The sequence below is a fragment of the Cuculus canorus genome, chromosome 1 (genome assembly GCF_017976375.1).
Source record: "Cuculus canorus isolate bCucCan1 chromosome 1, bCucCan1.pri, whole genome shotgun sequence".
NCBI classification, from domain to species: Eukaryota; Metazoa; Chordata; class Aves; order Cuculiformes; family Cuculidae; genus Cuculus; species Cuculus canorus.
Genome location: NC_071401.1, coordinates 205477654 through 205502527, shown reverse-complemented (window position 1 = coordinate 205502527; position 24874 = coordinate 205477654). Strand labels below are relative to the sequence as shown.

The following is a 24874-nucleotide window of genomic DNA, read 5'->3' as shown; positions in this document are numbered from 1 at the left end:
TACCTATAAGGCAGGTGTTTGTCTCATGTCCCAAATAACAAGACATAGGATGAGAAGAAATGGCCTCAAGTTGTGCCACTTGTTAAACTGGATGTTAGGAAAAAAATTCTTTACTGAAAGAATGGTTAAGCGTTGGAACAGGCTGCCCAGGAAAGTGGTGGAGTCACCACCTTCGGAGGTGTTCAAAAAATGAGGAGATGTGGCTCTTCAGGACATGGTTTAGTAGGCAGGTTGGTATTGTGTTGATAGTTGGACTTGATGATCTTAGAGGTGTTTTCCAACCTTAACAATTCTATGAGCCTGTGATTTTATGAATAACCGGTGTTACCTCATAACTCCTCAGCTGATGCTATAACTCCAACTGATGCTGACTGTGACAGGCTGCTGAGCTCGTGTCAGCTGAGATTTGATGGCACTGCATGAACAATGACGTAAAAGGAGAGGAGGCAGTGATGAGAGGAGAGATGTGGAAGTAGGGGGAGGGTGTGTGAAGGTATCTGGGAGAAAAACAAATGTCCCTTTTCATGGCAAGGTGAAGCGTGTCCTCTGAGAAGCTGTGTGAAGCTTAGTACCACTGTATGCTCACACCACTAAAAGCAATCAAGTGAACACAGCTTTACGAGATACCTGCCATTCGCTGAGCCAATGATAGAGCAGTTTTAATCACAATTTAAGCTGATGTGTTTTCTTCCACTACTGGGATGGACTTGAAGGATATGCACAGTCATGTGCCTCAAACTGAGAGGTGTTACTCTGTTAAAGGCAATAGCTTGGTCATTTTTGATGATATGGTTAGTGCCTAAGGGTCCAGGGAGGAAAGAGGTGAAGAAGTCTATAGAGAGGTGGCTTAGGCCTACAAGTAGCCTCTCCTTTTGTCCAGCATTTGGCTAACAAGGGTAAATAAGTGGTCAGAAGAGAAAGGGAATCAGGATGATCAGAGGTTTGGAATGCCTGAAGGAAGCGCCTGAAGAAGCAGAAACTCCTCAGTCCGGGACGAGGTGAGCTAGGGTATATGGTAGAGATTGGTGAAATTATGAATGGCAGAAGGGTGATGGATAGGAAGTGACTGTTCGACACCTCTGTAAATACAAGAATTACAGGGCATGAAATTAAACTGTTGAAAATCCAGCCCTGAGCAAATAAAAGGAGGTGATTCCTTCAAGCAGAGGGCTCCAGAGCTCTGAAAGTCCCTCCCAAAGTGTGTAAAGTCCCTCCCAAAAATTCTATGTAATTTCAAGGATAAGCTGGGAAAATTAAAGAAAGATCTGTCAGGGTTATGGCGCAGAGACATAAGGCTCAGAGGTTCCCCTGAATGAAAATACGCAAAGGCTGGGTGGTTACTGAGGACGCATCTTATATGCTTACCTTATTCTTACGCTTTTCTTAACACCATAATGCCATGGCTGAAAAAAAGAGCAGGGATTGTTGATGCCAACCAGTGCAACTGGTTTTATGTGCTATTATGGGGAATTTTAGCTCCAATCACAAGTAAAGAAAAGGGCATTTTTCAACTTGTCTGTTTGGCATAGTCTTTGTAGCTTGATAGGGCTTGTAGGTGTGTAATCCTGCACGACGGAATCACATCAACACAATCAATCCTTGAACTGCATAGGTCGTCAAGTGATGGAGCTAGGATTTTGTGAGGGAGTGTGGGCATTTGGGGAGAGAGATGAGGCAAAGATCCTTCAAACACTAGGATGAAGACATCTTAACCCAGGGAGAAGATGCATGTTTAAAGGTGGGATTTGAGTCGTCGTAGTATTGCATCGATAAGGAATGGGCAATAAGGCGACACAATAGGATACCTGTGAGTGCTGCTGAGGTGAATGAATCTGCAGGAAGATGCTCCTTGATAATTGAGGGTGAGGATGGCAACATCTGGAAAGATTGTGGAGCAAGGTTACCTGGAAGGTAGCCTTCATTGTTAGAAAAAACTATGAACTTGTCCCTGTATCTTTAGTTGCTCACACCTCCACCAGGAGCCTTCAAGTGATGCTGGACTTTTAGAAAGGCCATTGCAGTGACATAAATTCCATTACAGGTCCCAATTAAATCTATATATATTCTTTCTAGAGCTTGGGTAACGATACATCCGTTGCTTTGCAGGCATGCTTCAGTAACCACACAGGCACTGGCTCTCATTAAGCCTTGGCTGGCCCTGTGTTAATTGTGACATGAGGCTCTCTATTTTGAAGGCTCTGAACACAAACATTTAGCCAAACCTCATTTGTTTTACCATTTACAGGCTGAAACACTTGACTGTGGCATAAGGATTTCATGGTAAACAAGGTAGGGGAAATCTGAAGCTACCTGGACCTGACAGGGAGAAACACGGACTGAAAACTACAGGCAGAGAAATTTGGACAGAGCTGATGGTTTACAGGGTGGGTAAGAAGGTGGCTGGTTTCTTCAGGCTTTGGTAAAATCACCCGACACTCCTTCCACATGTCCTACCTGGCGAACAGTGATTGTTACAAGGGACAAGCATTGCTAATATAATTCCTGCCTTGTAGAGAGAGCATATCAACATGTTGATGGGATACATGTTGCTGTCCTAGCTGAAGAACTATTTGGCTTTTTTGGTAAGGAAAAGAAATGAGTGAATTCAGAGGAAAGTTGAGTGAGATTCGGCACTGAAACCTCCAGGTTGCCAGCCATACTCATAGAAGGACAATGTGTCTCTAGCTTCTCCTTGAGTATTGATGCTTTTGGAAGGAGTCATTATGGTGTGGTAGACTTCTCTAAACAAGGGACAGCACAGGGCGTAGGCTGAGCAGTTGTGAAGAGGGAATCTGGGATGCTGCCAAGCCTTCAAGAAAAGGACTGAGATAATCTCTGTTATCGGAGTGTCTGTCCCTTTGTAAATAAAGCCAGAACAGAGAGCAGGAATGAGCTTGGATGCAGCAAAGCGCAAGGGCTATATTTACAGAGCAGATGGTGAAAGGCACTTGTTCAAACACAGTCCGTGTCATCACACAAGGTCGTTTGAGTTCCTGGAACAGTTTTCTAGCTATGCTACACAGTGGATTTCCTCTGCCACTCTCCCACTGATAACAGAAAGTACATTTTATATTGTGACTGGTTATTCTGATGTTACAATCAGGAAGAGGAGGAGCTTAACATGTTTGGAGATTGTTTGGGATGGCAAGATTAGAGGAATAGAAGAAAATTACGTATGGCATTGATGTGGGATTCACCTCTCTGACTGTTTGCCATATACATTCTAAATGTCTCTGTCTGATCCTGCTGTCTAGACTCCTTTATATGCAGTGTAAAGACAGAGGCACATTCAGGGTGTGATTTATCTTATCCCTGGGTAGTCATCTAAGAGAGCATAGAATCATAAACATAGAATGGTTCAAGTTGGAAGGGACCTCAACGATCATCCAGTTTCAGCAACCCATGCCATGGGCAAGGACACCTCCCACTGGATCAGGGTTCTCAGGGTCCCATCCAACCTGGCCTTGGACACTTCCAGGGAGGGGGCAGCCACGTCTTCCCCAAGCACACAAATCCTACCCTGCAAAAGGTCTGTCCTTCAACAGAGCTTAGGGTTTCTAGCTTAGACTTAAAACTCTGATGTTGCAGACAAACTTTGGTGAGAGGGCAAAACACTTCCTTTGCACACCTCCCATGGCAGAGATGTTCCCCACAAGCTGCAATATTTACAGTCTTGATGGATCAGAAATGAATCCCAGCATGCTCTACGTAGAAGACACCTAACCTGGCTTTTCTGAGTCAACTGTAAAGCAGGGTCCTGCCAAGGGAGGCATGCAGAAGAGAATTGCACTGTAAGCAATGCAAAGAAAATTATACTGCTGTAGGTGAACCAATAGCAATCTCATTGAGAGAGCATCCGATGGGAACTGACATCTCCCAACCCTACCCCAAAGGTTTCTGGGGTTGTTGCAGAGAGGCTGTGGGCATCAAGTCTTTCTCTATCTCTTCTAGCTTTGTTTCTGTTTGGTTATTGGCATGTGATTGTGGCTGGGGATTTGCTCTGGCAACACCAGAGTAAAGATATTGCTCACCAAAAAATGTGCAGGACAGCTCAGGACAGCAAAGAGGAGAGGAGGAAAAGCAGCACACACACAGCTGTAGGTAGGAAGCCCTTTGTGAACAAGTATATTTGGACAGGTAATTTACCCTGCCACACAGTGGGACATTGACCCCCAGTTTAATTATTGTGTCATTTGTCCTTGACAGCTACTGCTGCTTCCAATTAACTCTCCTTAATTAAAGCCTCCGATTTTCCAAGTATATAAGCTGAATTTACTGGGAACACTGCTACAATGAAGAGGAAGAGCTTGGGGGGCGCCTGATGAAAAATGACATTCCCTGTCCCAGTGGGACTGGCAAGCTATTTATTTATCATGCTGGAGCAGCAGGCTGGAATCAAACCCAGATCCTCATCTCTATCCCTGTAGGAACATCTCCTCTCCCGCCAGTTTTACAGCATCTGCATGTGTGTGAGCCCTGTTTCTTAGCAGTATGACCACGATGTGGTTCAGCTCCCTGGGCTTTTCTGTGTCCCTGCCTTCTGCTGCCTTTTCAGGTCAGGTGGATGAGGCATGGGGGCTCAAACAAGAGAGAGGAATTCAAAGTCTCTTTGTCCACAAGTCAGGTCAAATTAAAATCGACACATTGTGACACCCTGAGGATGACCAAAGATCCTCAGCAACTCTGTTAAGGGTGCAGAATCTGTTTCCATCAGAGGTCTCTTGGGTGCCTTTTGCTTGCTCTGTTTAATAAACTGTATTATCATGAACACTCTATTAAAGGCTTTGAAATTAAATAAGCTCCTCTCTTAATCTTTCCGCAGTTTTTCTGGGCTGGCTGAGTCGAAAGGTAGCAACATTCACAGAACACACATGGCTTGACAGAGGCACTGTTCAGTGTTTTGGAAATGTATCTTTTGACTGTTGGGAAGAAAATTGGCTACTTAAGATGCCTTTTTGTACATTTAAATTAACTTAGTCCATCAGACTGAATAAATCCTGCTGCTGTATTAACATCCAATTATAACAGCAGAGATTGAGCAATGATTCACGTTTTGACCAGAATGTTGGCAGTTTAAGGGGGAAAAAAAGTAATCTATATTGAAATAAAAAAGTCAAAAATGGGAGCCAGAAAATTATGACTGAGCACATAGCAGGAGCTTTTGTGAATATATAATGGCAGAGCAGGAGCCAAATTTCTAACAGGATTAGCTCTTACTGTCTATCAGATCCAAAAACCTCAATCATTTTGTTTTAAATGACTTTCTATAATTCATTCATGCTAGAAATACAGTGTGGAAGTAAGTCTGGAAGCTGGAAAAGCTGCAGTTGGGAATTTAGTCTAGATCAGAGGTGAGGACAGCCCCGGGGTTGTGTGAAAAGCCCTGAAGTCGTGTTTAGCAGGTGAGCTCTGAAGTGTACAGCAGTTTGCAGATTTAGCCAGTTTTTTTTCAAGATATCCTTGTGAGCCAGAAACTCATGAATGATGTCTTTGGGGACCCGTGAATGAATGTGTTGATGAAGTGAAATATCTTTCCAAATCCTGCTGCAGCTACGGCAGCTGAACATGCTCATTGTTTTCTTGCTGCCCTTGAGAAGGACATCAGATTCGCTTACCACTTGTCCAACCCTGGCTCTGACATCACGTCTCACTCTGGATAGGTGTGAGTAAGGGTCAGTCTGGATGGTGAAACTGCCTGAGGGATACGGGTCTTGACCTGATCACAGAATCACAGATTCATTTAGATTGGAAAAGATCTTTAAGACCCTGGAGTGCAACTGTAAACCTAACAGTGCCAAGTCCACTGCTGAAATACATCCCTAAGAGCCACATCTACGTGGTTTTAAAATACCTTCAGGGACGGTGACTCAACCATTTCTCTGGGCAGCCTCTTCCAATATTTGACAATCCTTTCTCTGAAGAAATATTTCCTAATATCCAGTCTAAACCTCCTCTAGCACAACTCGAGGCCATTTCCTCTAATCCTATCACTTTTTTCTTAGAAGAGACTAACACCCACCTCACTACAACCTCCTTTCAGGTAGTTCTAAAGAGTGATAAGATCTCCCCTCAGCTTTCTTTTCTCCAGTCTGAATAACCACAGTTCCCTCACCACTCGTCATAAGAATTGCTATCTAGACCCTTCACCAGCTTCGTGTCCCTTCTTTGCACACATTCCAGCAACTCCGCGTCCCTCTGGTACTGAGGGGCTCAAAACTGAACACAGTATTTGAGGTGTGGCCTCACCAGTGCTGAGTACAGGGGGACAAATCCTTCTCTAGTCCTGCTGGTCACACTGGTCTCTACCTGCTGCTCTCCCCTGTTTAAACAAGGTATTAGTGGTGATGCTCCTGGGCCTTTCATACCCTCCAATATACAGAAGTGATCTTGGAAATCCAGTAGTGGTCTGGCTGCTCTGGAAATGCTGTCTACCTCAGAGATGATCAGAGATCATCTGTCCCCCTGGTCTGCTATAGACAGAGCCCTGGAAGCACAACAGGTCCTAGATCTCCATCAGGGGACTTCATTTCAATAGTGCAATTAACCCAAAGTCTAAATATGTTGTTCTTAACAACTTAGTGTTCAATAGTCAGTTCTTTCCTGGACTTCTTGCATGACGTTGCTTAGATACCTTAAGCCCCCATCTTCAAAGACATTTAGATATCACCTACTTCAGCTACGTGAGATGTCACATTCAGCCTTAGCTCTTATTGATAAAGTGGAGATACGTGCCTCATTACGCACGAGACATTAAAACAACAATGGTCTCTTCTTATATCCATATATTGCTCTAGTACAGTGAGGCCAAAATGTCATTTAAGTTGTGACCATTATGAGAATATAAATGACTCTAACCTGGCTCATAGTGCCCCAAACTGAAGGACACCTCGCTTTTGTTAATCTTCTCTCTGGTGAAACTCTGGTTATATTTGCTGCAAAATGATGAATCCAAGTTCCACCTTGCTGAAGAACTAGAGGTAGGGAGGCTCACTGAGGTTAGGAAATGACCTTGAAAAATTTGTTAGACTTTCCAAGTATGGAGAACGGGTGGAACGAGTAATCAGAGTCTGGTTTACAACGGAGATTTCAACCTTCAGTGCTGTCTAGTCGCTTCATCACAGTGAATAATGGCAAAGCGTTGCAACTGGGAGGTTACATGGACTATTCTTTTTCAGATATTTTAGGGACAGCATAAAAAGCTGACTGCTCCCAGGGGGCACGGTCAGTTCTCAAAATTTTCAACTTGGAAAGCTGAGCTGAATTAATTACAGCTTGTCTTCCAAAAGAAAATAAGACCTCTGATGTGTCTTATTTGCTTGATGTCCTTTTTCTTTTCAGCTGACGACCCTTAGGTGGCTTTCATTTCAGTTTCAGCTCCTTTGTTTTTTTGTAGTTTCTTTCTTTATTAATTAGAAGGTCTGACACTTGCAGCCCAAGACATTTATCAGTGTGGTACAATTTTAATTAATCTCTCAATAAAGCTACTTGAGGTCAACTCATAAAAGGTCTCATACAGCAGGAATAGTACACAGCAGCAGAAATGGAGATGCAGGACACCTACTACTCTGGTGTGCTTGACAGGGCGTGGGAAGTAGCTCGGTGCAAGCTCGTACTTCATAGCTGTGCTTTCTGGGACAACCACACAAGCAAGGTGTGCTCCTACACAACATACAAATTATGTCTTATAGAGACTGAGCACCATAATAACACTGAAAATGATACATTTCTGCGAAGATGAAGGTCTGGATTCCCAGTAGGTTCCTCTTGCCTCTGAAAAGGGCTTGGATAGCACTTGACAGCTAATTAAATAATAATACTAATAATAAAATCTATAGAGACTGCTTTTTATCTACTCTTTTTGTAGCAATTTGTGCAGAAATAGTAAATGACAGTCCTCTAGGACTTCATTCCTGTACATATATCATAGTCACAAGTGGATTTTGACTAGGAACATTCGAACCTAACATCACTAGATGTTGGGAAAGTGCATGTTCTGATCTAAACTCTAAACCAAGATTTATTTCTGTAAGACATGTAAACTAGCTCAGAAATTGAAGTTCTGAAAAGCTACAGCTGATGAAAATAAACTGAGCAGCACCATATATTAAACTGAAGGTAGCTTGGGTAAGAACTGCAGAGCCAATCCCAACTGTGTTCACAAATTTGTGATTACAAAGTGCAGATTACACAACTGATTGCATCTGGATTAAGGAAGGGCAGATTTACATCTTTCAAAACTGAATTACCTTCCTCTCCGACAAGTACTCTGGTGTTCATAGTGCAGACACGGTCAAGCCAGATGTAACCAAGGAAAAATAATTCACAAAATATTTTTCTTGGGTGGTAATAACAGTAAGGAAAGGTTGACATAAGGAATTATATGTTCTCCACCCCTTAATATCTTCTTATAAAACAATTGTATGTCTTTTGGAAGTTCGATGGAACAGACTATTAGGTTCAACATAAGTCTAATTGGGTGAAATCCTGGGGCATACAGCTTGTCTTTGACGAAGTCTTGATACCTTTTTAACCTAAAGTTTAAACTAGGTGGAACAAGTGCATTCATGGCCAAAACATCTTTGAAATATCTTAATACAGAAGTCTGAATGACTTGCTCCCTGTTTTGATCATATTTGTTGCTCTGTGGTCTGTCCTGATTATGTTCTTACTCTCATGGCAATAGATTAAATTTGAGAAAGGTGTTTTGAGGGAGGAGAGAGGTATCAGCCATTCTTCCTTTTGCATTTAAAGCTTCCAGTAGCTGCAGTTGGTTTCTTTGGATGACTTCACACAGGAAGTGGTACAACGGTAAATAAACCCCATCACATTTCTATCCAAAGTTTTCTAAAACAACTGCCATCTGCTAGATATAAAAATACATATTTTCAGCTTTGGTTCATACACTCCCTACTACCATGTGAGGTGTCTGCAGGGGGGTTAGGAAGACAATTTCTGGTACACGAAAGGTCTTCATAAATAGCTGGAACTTTGCCTGTTATCAGTTTATATATAAAAGCCAGTTCTTGCTTCATCTACAGATGCAACGAGAATGGGTCCTAATCTTGTCACTTTGAAGCTCCCACTCTCTTGAATGTTTTACAGTGTAAAAAATTGTCACTAGGTGTATTCCCTCGTCATTTGTCATGAGTAACGGTTCTGCAGTTTGCAGTTGGCAGTTCTCAGTGAGGTTTCATCAGGGTAATACCACACTACATCATCTAAAGGAATAAACTCTCCCTGCTGACTTGAGCAGGGGTGAAGGTACTGGCAATTGACTGTATATTCTGGAAGCTCTCTGAAGCTTATTCAATGGAAAAAAAAGCCTATCAGGTCGTTGGGCCCAAATTGTATGTTTGGTTTCAAAAGAAAAAGAGGCTTACAAAACCTAATAGGAATCAAAAGGTTCTGCTCTGTTAGACAGGAGGTCAGGCTAGGCAGTCCCTTCTATCCTTGAAATCTTTGACTGAAGTGTCTTAATTAAAAAGGAAGAAAGAAAAAAAAAAAGAGAGATTATAAAATGCAGTATTTTGGCAGTAGATGGATGTTTAAGGTCCACCTCAAATGTCTTCTGAGCTTCAAAGTCAGGGTGATAGCAAGCTCATTCAATACCCAGGCTGGTAACCTTTGTCCTCTTCCTTCTGGGATGGAATAACTGATAGTTTGGAAAAATGCGTGGGCTACAGGGAGTGGAACAATGCTCTCCTGGGACCAGTACAGGAGGTCGTGGGAGGGAGACAAAGACACTATGAGACTTCAGCTCTCACAGGAAGCCAGAAAGCAACAAGGTCTATAACCAGAGCATAGGAAAGTATCAAGATCTAGGAAGTTTCACTTGCTGTAGAAGATGACACATTGTTCAATGGCCTTAAGGTGCCAGATCACCAAGATCTGCACACAGTCTGCCTAATTTGCTGATTCCCCATGAAACTGTGCAATTGAAGTCATCTGGCAGAGGAGTGTGACAGGCCGTGGGGAAGAGGGGGAGGCCATAATGGAGGTGCTGATCTCAACAGGGGTTGCACCAGGTTGAATGCTGGAGTCATTTGCAGCCACATCCCCCAATCTTCCCCAGGTCTGCTGAGCCATGCAGGAATGTCTGTCTAGGAAGACATGCATCAGGGGATGAGAACAAGGAAGGTGGTTCTTTGAAGTCATTACGGGTGTTGCAGAGCCCTTTGAAAAACCTGACAGGTTGTCCCCTTTCCTCCTGCAGCTCACCCGGGTGCCTGTGGAGTCGTGTAGCCAGTATGAGACCTGCAGCGAGTGCTTGGGCTCAGGTGACCCTCACTGTGGATGGTGTGTTCTTCACAACACGTAAGTACCTGCTGGTGTTTGCCACCATCCCAGCCCTACTTTTTCCCCAGCCGTCTTCTCTCAATGCTGTGATAATGCAATGCAGAACTGCAAAATGTTGTCTCAGTCACTGGCTGAGACAGGTGAGCCAACAAGGAAAGCAGGCAGCTCCAGCACTGGTCTCCTGGTCTCTGGGAATTGCTGGGAGAGACTTTTTTTTAATGAAGAAGAGATTTGTGGAAGACAAGGGAAGAAGAGGGTGGTAGAATCTGATCTCTTCAACTGCCTGATACACAGTCTGCTTGCTGCACCAGGAAAACGCTCTTCTACCTCAATGGGCTTTGAATCAAAGCCTCCAGCAGATCTTCTTTAGGTGACAATTACAATCTTGTTTCCATTGCTTAATGCAGTTTGGCTCAAACACTTGTCTCAGTACCTCCAACTTTCCACTCCTGACCTGAATCTTTCCTCTTTCAGACTTATCGTGATCTCCATTGTCCTCAGAGAGGAATCGGGTCCCTGTAAACATCATGGAGTTCACTCCAAATTAGATTTCAAGGAGACCTTCTGTTTTGTATGTTCACTGTGGGAAAATGTTGAGCCTGAGGTTGAGCATTTGTCCTCTATGGGTCAACTCACCTGTGTCAAATAAGCACAAATGAACCAAACTGTTCATTTGGCCCAACTAGGCAGGATGCCAAACAAATTTGTCTGTATTCACATCCTTGGACTTTTGTATAATAGGCCAAGAAGGGGCCTTAATTCATCATTTCATTGTTCAAGAGCATTGCCTTGACCAGTGCCTCACAAGAAGCACTGGATCCAGGTGTCCTCAGAACCAGGACATTAGTTCATTGGCTTTGCTGCTTTGTAGGCTTTTTAATGATGCTGTTGATCTTGAAGTTTCCTCTCTGCAGCTTTCACTGGCAGTGATCTCCTCCTGCAGAGAGCTCTGCCAAAGCTGTGGAGAGGGAGGTGTCAGGTTGGCTGAGCTCCTGGCTGTGAGTGGCAGGGTGGTCTCTTTTGCCAAGAACCTCTCAGCGGAGACAGTGGCTGGAAAGTGCATTGGATCTGTCTAACCAAACATCTCCAGCTGAGCGTGCCTCTACAGGGTGCTGTCACTCCAAGTCTCATAGTGTCTTTGGCAGCAACCAAGGGGTTTTCTGATGGACCCTGCTATTGTGCTGTGTCTGTCTTCTCACACTGTGTTCACCCCTGAATTCTTCATGTTGCAGACTTTCCTGGTGGAGACAGTGATAGAGTGGAAACAATCCTCTTTGCTACTTCTTCTTTCTGGAACAGAAGAGAAGGAAACAAACTTGTACCATATTCCAGTTTTATTTGGATGTTCATTAGTTTGGATGAACCTCATCCAAAGCCATGACAGTCTGTTTAATTTCAGATCAGACCTATCTGACCCTGACCAAAACTTGTCCAAACACTTGACTGGGCTTAGGAATTGTTGGAGGCATCCTTAGCAAACTAGTCCTGAGGTGTGGTGGGGAGGGCACGAACCCATGCAGATATCACCTTCAACCCTGCTGACCTGAGGATATTTCCATATACTTCTCTTTATTATATTTCCATGGTGTCTTATCCTGCACCCATTCTACAGAGCACTGCGTGTTTTGCTGTTAATTCATGGACTATGTGCAAGCAGTATAGGCAGGCATGAATTTGGTCATTGATTGTACCACAGCAGCGCTAGATATTTCATCTGCCGCCATCCAGGGTCAGTTGCAACAAGCAATCAATACAGCCAGTAATAAATTCCGCAAAAGGAAGGAAAAAGGGCAGAGACAATTGCAGGTTTCCCAGCAGCTCATTGGGAAGGAGTGTCAGAAATGTGATGGCTGGCAAGGAGTGAGGGTGGCGGCATCGACTTGTTTAGAACAAGAAAACCCTGTGTGAACGTGGTCATTGAAGGGGAAATTTGGCCTCACAGTCTGGATCTGGTTGATGGCAGGATCACCACGCCCTCCCAACTCTGATCCCTTAACCTCTGTCTCCTTATCTGAAAAAGCGTCATCTCTTATTTATGTACCTTGCAGCAGGGTTACTGAGATTAGTTCCCTGTGGCCTTTTTGAAGCAGCTGGAAGACAAATGTTATCGAATCCCATTTCAGCCTGTTCCATCCTTCTAGTTTCCATTGCAGTCAAGAAATCTGATTTTCGGTACTACTTTGGAAGAGGTTTTCAGTGCAGCCTCACATTTACTACTCTGGGTCTCAGTTTCCTCATCTGTTCAGGTAGCACTGAGAACAGAAGAACCAATTACATCCCAGTCGACAAGGTTTGACTGTGCAGGATATTCAGGGTAAGAATGTTGTAATACTAAGTTTTATTAAAACTTTTTGCACATCAGAACCCCTTAAAATTCATCAACAGACTTTTCCTCAAGTGGGATGTATCGTCAAAGAGTCCTCCACACGAACCTTGGGGGAAATGTGCCAGAAGCATTTCCCTTCATGAGTGCTAAACCTTCCCTCTTCCCTACCAGTCAGGAACCCCAAGAGTTTTGTGGTCATGGCTGAATCCAGCCGTGCTGATATGGGAGCAGCTTTGTGAAAAGATGGAAGAGGCAGTCAGGCTGTGCAACACCTGGAAACCTGTTTGCCTGTGGGCAAAGCCATGTCTCTCACTCATCTTTCTCCTCGAGTTTAAACCATCAAAAAGAACACAGGCAAACTGGGAGACAGGTAAAAATTGCCAGATGGGGTAAAACTTCTATCGCTTTTTCTCTCTCACGTGGATCTCTCTTATTTTGGGATTCTCAGTTCAAGGGCTAATGCAGACCCTTTTCCACAGAACCTCATTTCCAAGCTATACTCGGCTCCCACCACACAAGAGGTCTGGGGATGCCTAGGGACTGTTCTCCATCCATCATTTCACAGCAGAGCTGGGCTGTCTGCACAGAGGGCGATGTGCCAGGGCTCAGGAATCGATTTCCACGGCTCCACTGTCCTAACCTTACACCAAGAAACTCGAGTCCGCTGAGAGAGAAAGAGACAGACAGACCCACAGACGGTTGCAAGAGAAAGGAGGGGGAGAGATTGATTGGCTTCTGCCTTGAGAAGAGGAGAGCAGGTCACTAGAGCTTTTCATCTCTGTATCTTTAGCCCTGATCTTGTCCCCCCCCCTCCCTCCCTTTCGCTCCTATAACTCAGCTCCCCTCCTGGGCTCTGTTCAGGCCTCTTTAGGCAGCGATGAATCATTTAGTTGGTGTAAATTGAAAATGTGGCGCTCGGTTGCTGCATGGGTCTCCAGGGGAGTGAGGGGCTGGGGCGGGAGCAGGAGGGAGGAACCAGGCTGAAAAGCTAATAGCTGGCACCAAGGCACTCCGTGCCTGGTCGCAAGGTCGAAGCAATGTCACTAGCTCGAACTGGGGGATGCAGAGAGGGATAAGAGCAGGGCAAAGTTTTCTCCAAGCCTGAAATGAATTGCAGCTTTTCCTATGTCAGATGTAGCAATGTCCAAAGATGCCATGCAAACCCCTCTACACCTCTCAGCGAGTTTATTCTGTCTGCATCCATATACAAACTATTAGCTTCTTCTACCTCTTTTTCCCCTGGAATGCAGAGGGGCAGATAGAGCTGAGGCTTTTTGTCCCCAGAGGAGGGATAAACCCTTCTGCATCTGAATGAGCCCTCGCTGTCCCTGTCTGTCCCAGCACCAGCTCCAGAGCAGACATGCACAAGCAATAATCTATGTGCTGGTGGTAATCATGCAAGTTTTCAGCTTTGCATGGGATCTCTGGGTTATGCTTCACACCCCAACTGCCTGTAGAATGGATATTTGGGGTAGAAGAGCAGCAGCATTTCTGTAAGGAGAAGCAACACTTTATAAAGGGGAAATATGCTGACCTTGCTGGGTGCAGAGGTCCCTGTTCCAGGCTCTTTTATATTAGCTGACACTTCTAGATTTTGACTGCGCTGCCTCGTTTCATCCTCATATAACCTCTGTTTAAATCTGGGATGCAGAGTGAAACATGCACAAGCTGTCCTTAAGGGAAAATAGACCCCCCAGGCACCAGCCTCCTTCTGCTCTGGAATCTGCTCTTGCTGGGGACTCCTTGGCCGACAGGTCATTAGTTGCAATCAGAGAGGGGAAAAAAGTCCCATTTTCTAGAGGACTTGTGATATTTCAAAACTTCTTTTTCCAACTTGTAGTGGCCAATTATTTTTATAGTAAGAAAATTCTTGAAAACCATTTTAGGAGGGGCCAATACCATTTAGTAATTGGAAAATGATTTATTTAGACTTCAGAAGTCCTTTTGGGGGGATTTTATTTGTTTGGTTTTTTTTTTTAGGAAATGACTTAAAATTTCAGAATAAGAAGTCATTCTGAGCAAAACATTACCTTTTTTTGGTGTTATTTTGTTGTCTTTTTTAAAAAAATGATACATTTGGGCATCTGTGATTTCTTGCTTCCCCAAGATGACTTTTTCAGCACTAGAGACGGAGTAAAGCAGGTTGTCAACAGATACTGTTGTTCTGGAGGAACTGGCATTTCCTACAAAGCGAAGAGGGTTTGTTTAAGCATCACCAGCCTGTTCTACCGTGGAGGTAGCAGAGACAGGAGTTGAATCGGCTCTCTGCACTCCTCTGCTCATCTCTGAAGAGCTCCACATGTCCTTTATGTGTGTCTTCTTTTTGGCTGGCATAATTTTCTTCCCAGTAGCTGCTGCGTTTTGGAGTTTGAGAATAATGTTGATAACACGTACTGTTTTAGTTGTTTTTTTCCCCACAAGAGGATGGAACTGTTCAGAAGGGTTTTACGTGATCCTCTCACAGCAGATACCTACCCCAGGATCTGGGAAGTTGCCTTCCATTTCTTCCTGCTCTCCAGCAATTCCCGTCTGCCTTGTAGGTACAGGATACTCCTGTAGCCAAGAATTACAATTCTTATTTCTAACATGATATGAAGGAAAAAAGGCGCTTAAACAAGTTGTTTTCTAGGGAGTGAGGGATTAGTATGAAGGAGGAGGGAGGTTTGTTATCCGTGCTTAGACTCATTGCCAGACTAGGAAAAAAAACGTAGGAGTTACAAAGTGCAGCTCCCGCTGTCTCGCCTCAGCAGGTAACCCGATGCGATGCTACTTGCAGAGGCTCATTGATCGTCCCTGGCTTTAACTTTCTTGGTCAAAGTCTTCTGAATCACTAGAGAGTCTCGGGTAACTTAAGCCACCTATAGATGCTGCAATAAGACCTTTATTGAAGGGTCTTTTGCTTGCTTGACTTTCTGCCTTCTGAAAGACTGTGACTGTCTTTCAGGCTGAGAGTTATTTTCTTTCTTTCTTTCCCCTTCACCTCATATCTTTTGCTTCCTAGTCTTTTCCTCCACTTGTGCAGGGGAGAGAGGATATCACAAGTTCTGTGTGGGGAAGGGGCACTGGGAAGGGATGCATGAATCAGGCTTCTGAGACCCAACAGGGCAAGAGGGTAGAATATCACCCCCAGTCCTGTGCCACTCTGAGCTCTAAAGTGTAGAGAGAAAATAATTATTCACTGATTCTTACAGGGACTTGTGATCCTATAGACCCTCAGCTTCCACTGCAAGAATCTGGGACCTCAGCTATCCCTGCTTTGTACTCTCCGTGCTGTTCTGTCCCAAGGTGCAATCCAGAGTCCCTGGTAAGGGACTCTTCAGTACGTAGCACTTTGCAGGTGTTTCACGTTTGTCTGGCACGATATATTGTAGAATCATAGAATGGTTTGGGTTGGAAAGGACCTTGAAGATCATCCAGTTCCAACCCTCATGCCATGGGCAAGGACAACTCCCACTGGACCAGGCTGCTCAAGGCCCCATCCAACCTGGCCTTAAACACCTCCAATGAGGAGGAATCCACAACTTCCCTGGGTAACTTGTGCCAGTGCCTCATCATGGAGAATTTCTTCCTAATGTGTAAACTAAATCTTCCCTGCTCCAATTTAAAGCCATTCACCCTTATCCTGTCACTCCATGCCTGTGTAAAAAGTCCCTCTGCGGCTTTCTTGTAGCCTCTTCAGGTACTGGAAGGTTGCTATGAGCCTTCTCTTCTCCAGGTTGAACAACCCCAACTCTCTCAGCCTGTCCTCATAACAGAGGTGCTCCAGCCCTCCGATCATCTTCATGGCCTCCTCTGGACCCGTTCCAACAGGTCTATGTCCTTCTCATGTTGGGAATTCTAGAACTGGACACAATATGCCAGGTGGAGTCTCAAGACAGTGGAGTAGAGGGGTAAATGAATCTTTGAAATCAGGGTTAGGATATTTTTTTTTAATAGGTAAACAGTCTGTATCCTTTGCTGCCTTAGTATTATCTTGCCATGAGTCAGCTCTTGCTGCCCTCGAATACGTGGGAGACCCTCTACATGCTAAAGGTAAATGACAATTGTCCTAGTCTTCCTAAAGGTGGATCAGCCACACAAAACCCTTTGAGCTTCCAGCTGAAATCCTTCTTTGCTTTGGAAACTTGTAGCTGGCAGGGCCGCTCTTCTCCATCGGGGAGAAGCTCAGAGCTACTTCAACTGCTGTATTCAATACCCCTGTGTCTGAGATACTTGGGGGCATTTCTCTTTGCAACTGGAGATTTCCAGATAAATGCTGTAGGCACACAATGGGGAGAAAAGCATAAATGCCACTGGGGAAAGTAATTGCAGGAAATTTGAAATCTTTCATTTGGTTTGAAAGCCTCCAATCAGTTATTTGGCAGTGTTAACACTGCCAGTCAATGGTGGCAAAGATAGCAGTGGACCACCTGTCAAGATGTCTTGCCTCAAACAGGGCTTGGTTTGACGCCTCCTCAGTCACAGATGACACTTAGACAGCTGTGTGCATGGCCTTTGAGCCTCTTCCATCTGATAGCAAGGGAAAGTGGAGTCATCTTCCCACAATTGGCCTTGGCAAAGAGTGATTCCCACTTCTTCTCAGGTAGTTATTGTAACTGGAGATGGCATTTCAGCCTCCTCAAAGAAGGAAGCACACAGCAGGGGGGCTCTGTAGAGTGACATTGGCCTATTAAGCATTCTGCATTGAGCTTAGATAATCTTTAATCTCTCTGCTGAGGTATAGCTAAAGTACCCATCATTTCACACATAAGCATTGCCTCTCCTTTGCAGCAGAGGAAATTGCCCCAAATGTGACAGCTCTCCCAAGGCCTTTTGAAATGAGATCAGGGCTCTTAGTCCAGAGAACAGGAGGAAATTCCTGGGATGGGGAGCATGTGTATTGATGGTGATAAAGCCCCGAGTGAAATAGAGGCTCCTGGGAATCCCATTTCACTGCAGATGGGTGATGACATTGAATAAACCACTCTGAACCTGGCCTTTACCTTTGAGCAAAAGAGCTGATCACAACTCCTAGAGATCTGACCCATTGCTGTACCTGCATGTTGCGTGTCCAGCACTGCTGATGTCCTTCCATTCCCTAGATGCCACTGTATCCCTTTTGGAAGGACTTGTGTTGTGCCAGTCTACCTAGCAGTGCAGGGCAGAGCTATGCCCTTCACAGGTTGATTATCTCAGTGACCATGACTGCCTGAGGCAACTCAGGGACAGCACTGGGCACTGTGGACCCCAGGCATGCGGTAATTGTGTTTTGATAACGAACTTCTTCCTTGATTAGTTTATCTTGCTAGAGGGCAGTGGGGAGGGATGAGAAGATAATTAGTTTGTGCAGTGGGTTCCAGCAGAATCTTTCTCCTGATACAAACCTGTGAGTTAGGTGCCCTATTTGGGATTTGTCTCTGTCACAGAAAGATTAGCAGCTCAGGTTTAGCACAGCAGAAAGTTCAGTCTTTTCAGAGAAGGATCTCAGAGATTTCTTCTTCTCTGATGAGAAAAAAAGCACATAGGCTGCCATGGGCTAGGAGACGTGTCTCTTGTGATAGGACATGCAATGAGAAAGAGACAGTGGTGTTCAGTGGTCCCTGGCGGCCTTCTAGACGACCTCTTGTATGTTGGTTCCCTGACCCAGGACACAGCTTCGTCATCTCAGCATCACACTTGCTCTGGGACACTACACACTGGTGGTCGGCATATCTGGATATCCTACATACATGCCTGAGGTGACACCTAGAAAGGGAAAAAGGACAGGGAAAAGCTGTATGACCACCCTGAGCGTCTCAGAATTCTTGTCAGATATGCACTGGAGCTGAGATGCAGTTACAGAGGCTGCCACAGGGAAGGAGTGTTCCCTGACTTAGAGTATAAAGTGGAGGTTGACAGAGCCAGCAAGGAGACCTAGATATGAAATGGCAACATAAATACTTAATTCAGGTGGCTAAACACAAATGTATGGAGAATGTACAAGGAGAATCTGAAATACAAGTGGTTTCATTTATGCAAGGAACTCAATTCAATTCCCTTCCATGATGTCTGCTGCAACTGATGGGACCCAGATGGTGTCCTGAGGACATCTCAAGTGATATTGGACCCCTGTTTGTGGGCAACCAAATAGAGCCTAACCCGAGCTTGGCATGTCCTTTCCCCACATATTCTTAGAATTACAAAAACCCAGGTCTGGGTTTCGCAACTTGACCAGTCTCTTTTCTCCCACGAATTTTAAAGTCCTCCATGGTCCTAAGAGAGCAGGTTTAAAGTTTCCCACAAGGTTGTACCATGCATCAGAGTAGACTTGGTGAGTGTCGTGATATATGCATGTTTCAAGAAACCCAGTCCCCATCACTGGGCTGTTAATATGAAATTGCTCTCTGTCTTGTCAGATGCTCCCTTGCCTCTATGACAAATGTTCTCCCAAAAAGGGACAATGGCAAACCAAATAAGTCACTGTTTCTTCTGCAACAGGTCTCAGAAGGGAGTCAGGGGTAGGATCAGGAAGCTCTTTCTCCTAAGGAAAATCACAGTGAACCTTTAAGTGTATCTTTGTTCAGACATACCTTCTCCATGGATCTGTGCACACAAATTGCTTCCTATAAATACGTGCCATCATCTTCTATTGCACATTCCCACCTTCAGAGACCTGTCACCAAACATCTTTATGTGCCACTGGCATGTGCATCTCCAGCCTCTAATTTCCCTTCTTGCTCCCACACCCCTCAACACTCATTAACCCAAGCAGAGGTTGAACTTTTCCCAATTGGCTTCTCTACCAGGGAGATTTTGTTTTTCTTCCCTGTAGTACTGTGGTCATGAAAGCAGCTTGTGTGGATTCACAGGAGCTTCTAAGGTTGAATGTAATTATCTTATCCTGCTGTGTGTGCCTTTGTTTTGTGGAATCCTCCTTGCTTTGCTACAAGCATAGTCTCTTGTCCTTGTCCCCAACAATGTATATATTTCTTTTGTTTAATGGGTGGATCTGAGCAACTCATCATTCAGTTTTCTTCAACATCTTGTCTTCCATTATTTTCCACTTCAAATATGTCCTTTGGCAGCTTTTGAAAAGCAAACCACCACCAGCAGGAACCATGTACCAAGACAGATGTAGATGAATTATAGGAACCAGACAACAGCCTGATCTCCGGCCTTTTAGGGGGACATAGAAGTCCCAAATTAATTGGTCCAAATTAATTTCCGTTGGGGCAATGGGTGCATTTTTAACAGAATCTCATCACCAGAGGCAGATCTAGACTGGACTGGTTAACACGGATGGATGCAAGAAACCAAAGTATTCAAAGAAAACATGTTTTTTTGCCATTTTCCTGCAGAGAAGGCCAAATATACAGTAAAGAGCAGACACGTTTGCTGCATATTTCTTCTGCCATTGGCTATGGGCTTCTTTATGTTCTGTTAGGAAACAGGGCAGCCCCGCTGCAAGCAGACATGTCTGGATCCTGCGATACACCATGAACCAAACCTAGAAATGAGGAGAATGCAGGTATCTGAGTATTTTCCTCCAGTGATTGTTTCCCTGCCTAGGAAGTTGAACCAGCAATTAACATACCTTTTTGCTGATTACATTGTGGCAAAGACTAAAGAGAAAGCTGGGGGAAGAGGCATACATTGAGGAGGAACAGAAATACTGAAGGGTCCACTGGAAACATACATTGAGGAGGAACAGAAATACTGAAGGGTCCGCTGGAACAGAATAGAAGGGCTGGAGGATGATTTCGCCTAACCTGGCTGAAGGGATTTGAGAGGTTGTGAATAACATGAGAAAGTGGGGATTGGTGTGGCCTGAAGGTCTGTGGCACTGTTGTAAGACAAGATATGGGGCAGTTTCTGTCTGGGAAAACCAAGTTCTGGGCCCCTTGGTGCATGTAGAAAGGGATGCCAGCATGATCCGTGGGTTACAAGATTTTCCTTAGGTATTAATTTCTCTGTTCTGCTATAGATACCTTGCATGGTTTCAGACAAGTTACTTAGTATGGCATTTATATCATCTGCTACTAGGTTTCTTATCTCAGCAGCTACTGAACACATTCACTGTAACCCTGAGATGTTTAAGGCAGTGGGGTGAGTTGCCCTCTGGAAGTGCCAGTTTCTTCTAGTGGCAGTTGGAGAAATCTAAATGACTATATCAATGCCCAGCTTACAATAACTCCAGTCCTTATTTTCCCTGTGTTTTAGTCCCTTGTTTGTAAGAGAGAGGTAATGCTCCCCCACCTCACGGCTGGCTGTGAAGTCTAAAGTCTTAAAGCACTTTTGATTATGAGTAGCTTCCAGAAGTCCTGTAGGGAGCTGACTTGATGACTGCAGGATCCTAGACAGTACTGGCTATAAAGCATGACAATAATAATTTCATCTCACCAGGGGACGACTAAGTTTTAAGTTTATTTGATTTAAGCAGAAGGAGTCTTAGCAGACATAGCAAGAAGCAAACACACATGTAGTTCCTTGCTTAACCCAATGAACATACCTGAATCACCTGGTGTCTTTGTCTGGCTGTTAGAGCAGAGGTGGCACCAGAAGGGTTAAGGCAGACAGGAAAGCAAGGAATGAAGCAAATGCCCTGTTTCTCCCTCCCATATCTCATTCCCCATTCCTTCTGCCCCTCTGGCCTCAGGCAGTAAAGGAGATCTACATTTTAATTGAGACATGTTAAGAAAATAATCTCAATCTAGCTCACCCATGCCTGGAAGGTTTCTCCCTTGTTAGTTTGGTGCAGATGCTAAGTGCATATTTGAGGGTGGTGTGAGCAGGTATTTGTAATAGATCTGTGATCGTTCCCTTTTTCCACCCCTGCTTGATTCCTAAAAAGAAAAAAAAAAAAAAAGGACAGAATGCTTGAACTGAAAAAAAGATAGAGCTGAAAATGGCAGGACCTCATTTAGATCTTCTCTCTCTCTTGTAAGTAGGAGTGGAATGTGAAACCCAGTCACAATATGCACCCAGAGGTGCTGCGGTGCTTGACAGTGCTGTGCACTGGTCCTTGAGGACCTTGGGAATCAAGTCTTTGCAAGAGGCTGTCCTTCGCTTGCAGTTGCAACCTCTCTCCCTTCCCTCTAATCCTTGGTAGCAGGAGTAGAAATGAGGCTAAGATGCTCCAAATGCAGCCTTAACTGCAGCTGGATGGAGAAGGAAAGGGGATAAAATGAGGTATCTTTAGTCTTTCACTTGTATTAAAAGGGCCCCACTCTTATGGCCCAGGGCCAAGGAGGGGAGATGGTTGTTTTGTTGCAACCCAAACCTTCAGCACCATACAGGTGCGTATTTTGTCTGCAGACTTTCTCAGCTGCAGCAGAGAGATGGGAGTTCCCATGAGTTGTCCTTTCCCTTGGCGCCCCAGTAGCTGGGAACAGGCAGCCAGACACGTCCTGGCTCCAACGCTCACTTGGAAGGAAGGTATTTGCCAGCCAGCCCTGCCAAATGAGCACTGGATTACTTTGTGCAGGGCAAAGGGGCAGGATTTCAATTCAGATAGCACTTTCCTATTTTGTCTGTTCCTTGCCTGGCCTGATAAGGTGTTATCAGAGCAGAGCATCTCTGTTGGAGCCACCGCTGAGATGTGGCTGGGCCAGAGGTGGCTTTTCTCCACTCCTTGTAAGCTACCCTGGCCCTCTTCCACCCAGTGTCTCTAAAGAGTCAGCCAACTAATAACGATAGGACGAGGATGCTGGGATGCTTCCCAAAAGCTTTAGCTCTCTGCTTTTCTTAGGGAGAAGAAAAACTGCAAACATGGATAAGAATAAATTAATCTGATCCATTCCTCATTTTCACCCAGTCCCAATTCTGCAAACAAGCTTGCAAGTAACTCAGAATGTATAAGTAACCCAGAAAGTAGAATGATTTTTCTGTCTTAAGCCTATTGCCTCATAAATCTTATTTTCAGGTATGAATCTGAATTCTACAGTCTCTCTGGGTAGGATCTCAGTATACCTAGATATGAATGTGATTTTCTGCATAGCAGAGGCTTCATTCTGACTAGTACTGTTAGGGTACCAGCGAGTCTCTGCACTCTGTTCCCCTCTCTGCTCTCAAGGACCGAAGACATCCCCTCCCAGCTTTAACTGATGGAGACTCTGGAGGGGTTGCTAAGGTAGAAAGGAGAGCAGACCCACAGCATAATCTCATTTGGCCAATTGACAAAATATCTTTCGGCTGTGTCTTGAGCTGCTCAGAAACACATCAGTCCAGTTATTGAGTGTGATACTTAATCTGCTATCGATTGGGGTGAGTCGGAGAAGACAGCCTTCCTTACTACCCCCATTCCTAAATTAAAAACTAAGAGGATAAGTAAATGCTTTGACTTTTCCTTCTGCCAGAATGTTTAGGGAATTTACAGTTGATGAAAAAAAATTCAAATACTTAAGAGTGAAAATTTATGTAGAATGAATTATAGCATAATCAATTAATACTAACAGTATCTGTTAAATATTGCACTCTGGAGCTTTATGGGAGTGCAGTCTTGCTCTGATATGATCATGACATCATTAACATAATATAAAGAATCAAAAAATCAATAGCTTGCTGAAGCCCAAAATTAAGGCCAAGAAGTGTTATACCACACCTTTAAATATCTGAAATAGCAACTTGTTCCTGTCATGTCTGAGCTATTTGCAGATGAAACATCTCTTAGAAAGTAGATAGGAATTTGTTGGCCCACCAGTCACTCCTGCGGCTACTCCCTTAGATTACTTGGCATGAAGTTTAGCTCGCTTTTTCCAACGATGTGGACACAAACAGAGCAGAAAATCTGATCAGGGTTACATTGGCATAAGCCTGGAGGGGCTCCAGAGCAGACAGAGTCACTACATTGGTAGACAGACAGGTGCATCTCTGTGGGATGGAAACACAGTTGAGGCATCTTCCCCCGTTGACTTGATTTACATTTTGTTAATGTTATGGAGTTTCTTTTGCCTCAGGTACCAGGCTGAGGCACTGCAACCCTTCTACCTGCATTGGAAAAAAAAGAAACGGAGCTAGGAGAGGCTTTCAGAAGAGCTTGCGAAGCTGCTTGGGTGAGAATGGACTGGCATGGGTCTCAATGAGTGTAGAAAACAAAGGTGGTCAGAGGTAGGACTGCTGTTTATGTGGATTTAGGGATTAAATTCCTATGAAAGAGAAAGGGTGTTTAAGACTTGGATGATCTAATGGATGTAGACTGGACATTTAGTGTGTAAGGTGGAAGAAGGTTTATGGCTGGGAGTAGAATGAGTGTCTGAAATAATCTTCCATTGACATTAGTGAGTGCTAAAAATACATCTAGTTTTATGATAAAGCTTGATAACATTTCTGTGTAAGCTTCTATGGAGGGATTGTCTGCAGAAGCACTAACAGGTGGCCCTTTCCACCTCTGTGCTTTGTGTGTGATAGAGTCCTTTTTCAGCTCCACTTAGGACTCTGACTGTGACCTGCCACGTCTGTATATCCATGTGTCTCCTATGAACTGGGTGCTGAGACTCCCATTACAGCCCAAGGAGATCCTGCTCCCCATCAGTACTGTCAGTGGAGTCTAGAGAGAGACACAACTCACCTTAAAGTAGATAGGAGGCTCCATTCAGTTATTGAAGCAGGCATTTGGTGACCTTTTTTCGCTTTGACCAAGTTCTCCATGGCTCCTTCATCACAGTTGCCAGCCCTGGGTGGCTGTCTTGAGTTCCTTGTATGCGGTCAACAAAACAGACTTCTTGCGTTAGAACAGGAGAATCGGTTCTCTTGGCTTTGCTGACTGTACTGAATAAATCCCATATCTAAGGAGCTCAGATGTCAACTCTCACTCCTAAAGATTTACATATAAATTTAAAAGCCTCAATCCCAATCTTAATCCCAGCCCTGCTACTTCTGGACCTCAGGTTTTCCAGCTGATATCGTGATCCTAATGCTCCTTTGGTTTGCCAAGTCTCCAGGAAGAGAGTGGGGCTTTGGATCATGATATCGAACATCAGCTTTTGCCTTATGGGCAGATGTTATATAGGTGCAAATGTTATTGACAGATCACGGTCTTTAGGGAAAAGTGTTGGGTTTTGGGATCAGGGTGGTCAGATCAGAAGGGCTTGAGGTGACAAGGCAAATCATTGATGAAACTTACAGCAACGTGATAGAGCAATCAATCTATCGAGTTAGTGGGAGGAATGCCCCTTTATGGCAAAGTTAAGAGGAAGGGACGACCCATAACATGTGGTTAACGGTTGGAGAAAGGATGAAGAATCACATTAACAAGATCTCCTCCTAGATCATACCTCCGTGTCCCCTCACATCGAG

At 44.4% G+C, this 24874-nt stretch overlaps 1 protein-coding gene across 1 annotated transcript in view; it reads left to right on the top strand.

Moving 5' to 3' along the window:
- The window catches only part of PLXNA4 (plexin A4), a 478478-nt gene that overhangs the window by 305874 nt on the left and 147730 nt on the right, over positions 1-24874 (top strand). Inside the window, exon 5 of the mRNA XM_054084753.1 lies at positions 10214-10314. Within this exon, the coding sequence (XP_053940728.1) occupies positions 10214-10314 (101 nt within the window). The remainder of the gene's footprint in view (positions 1-10213; positions 10315-24874) is intronic.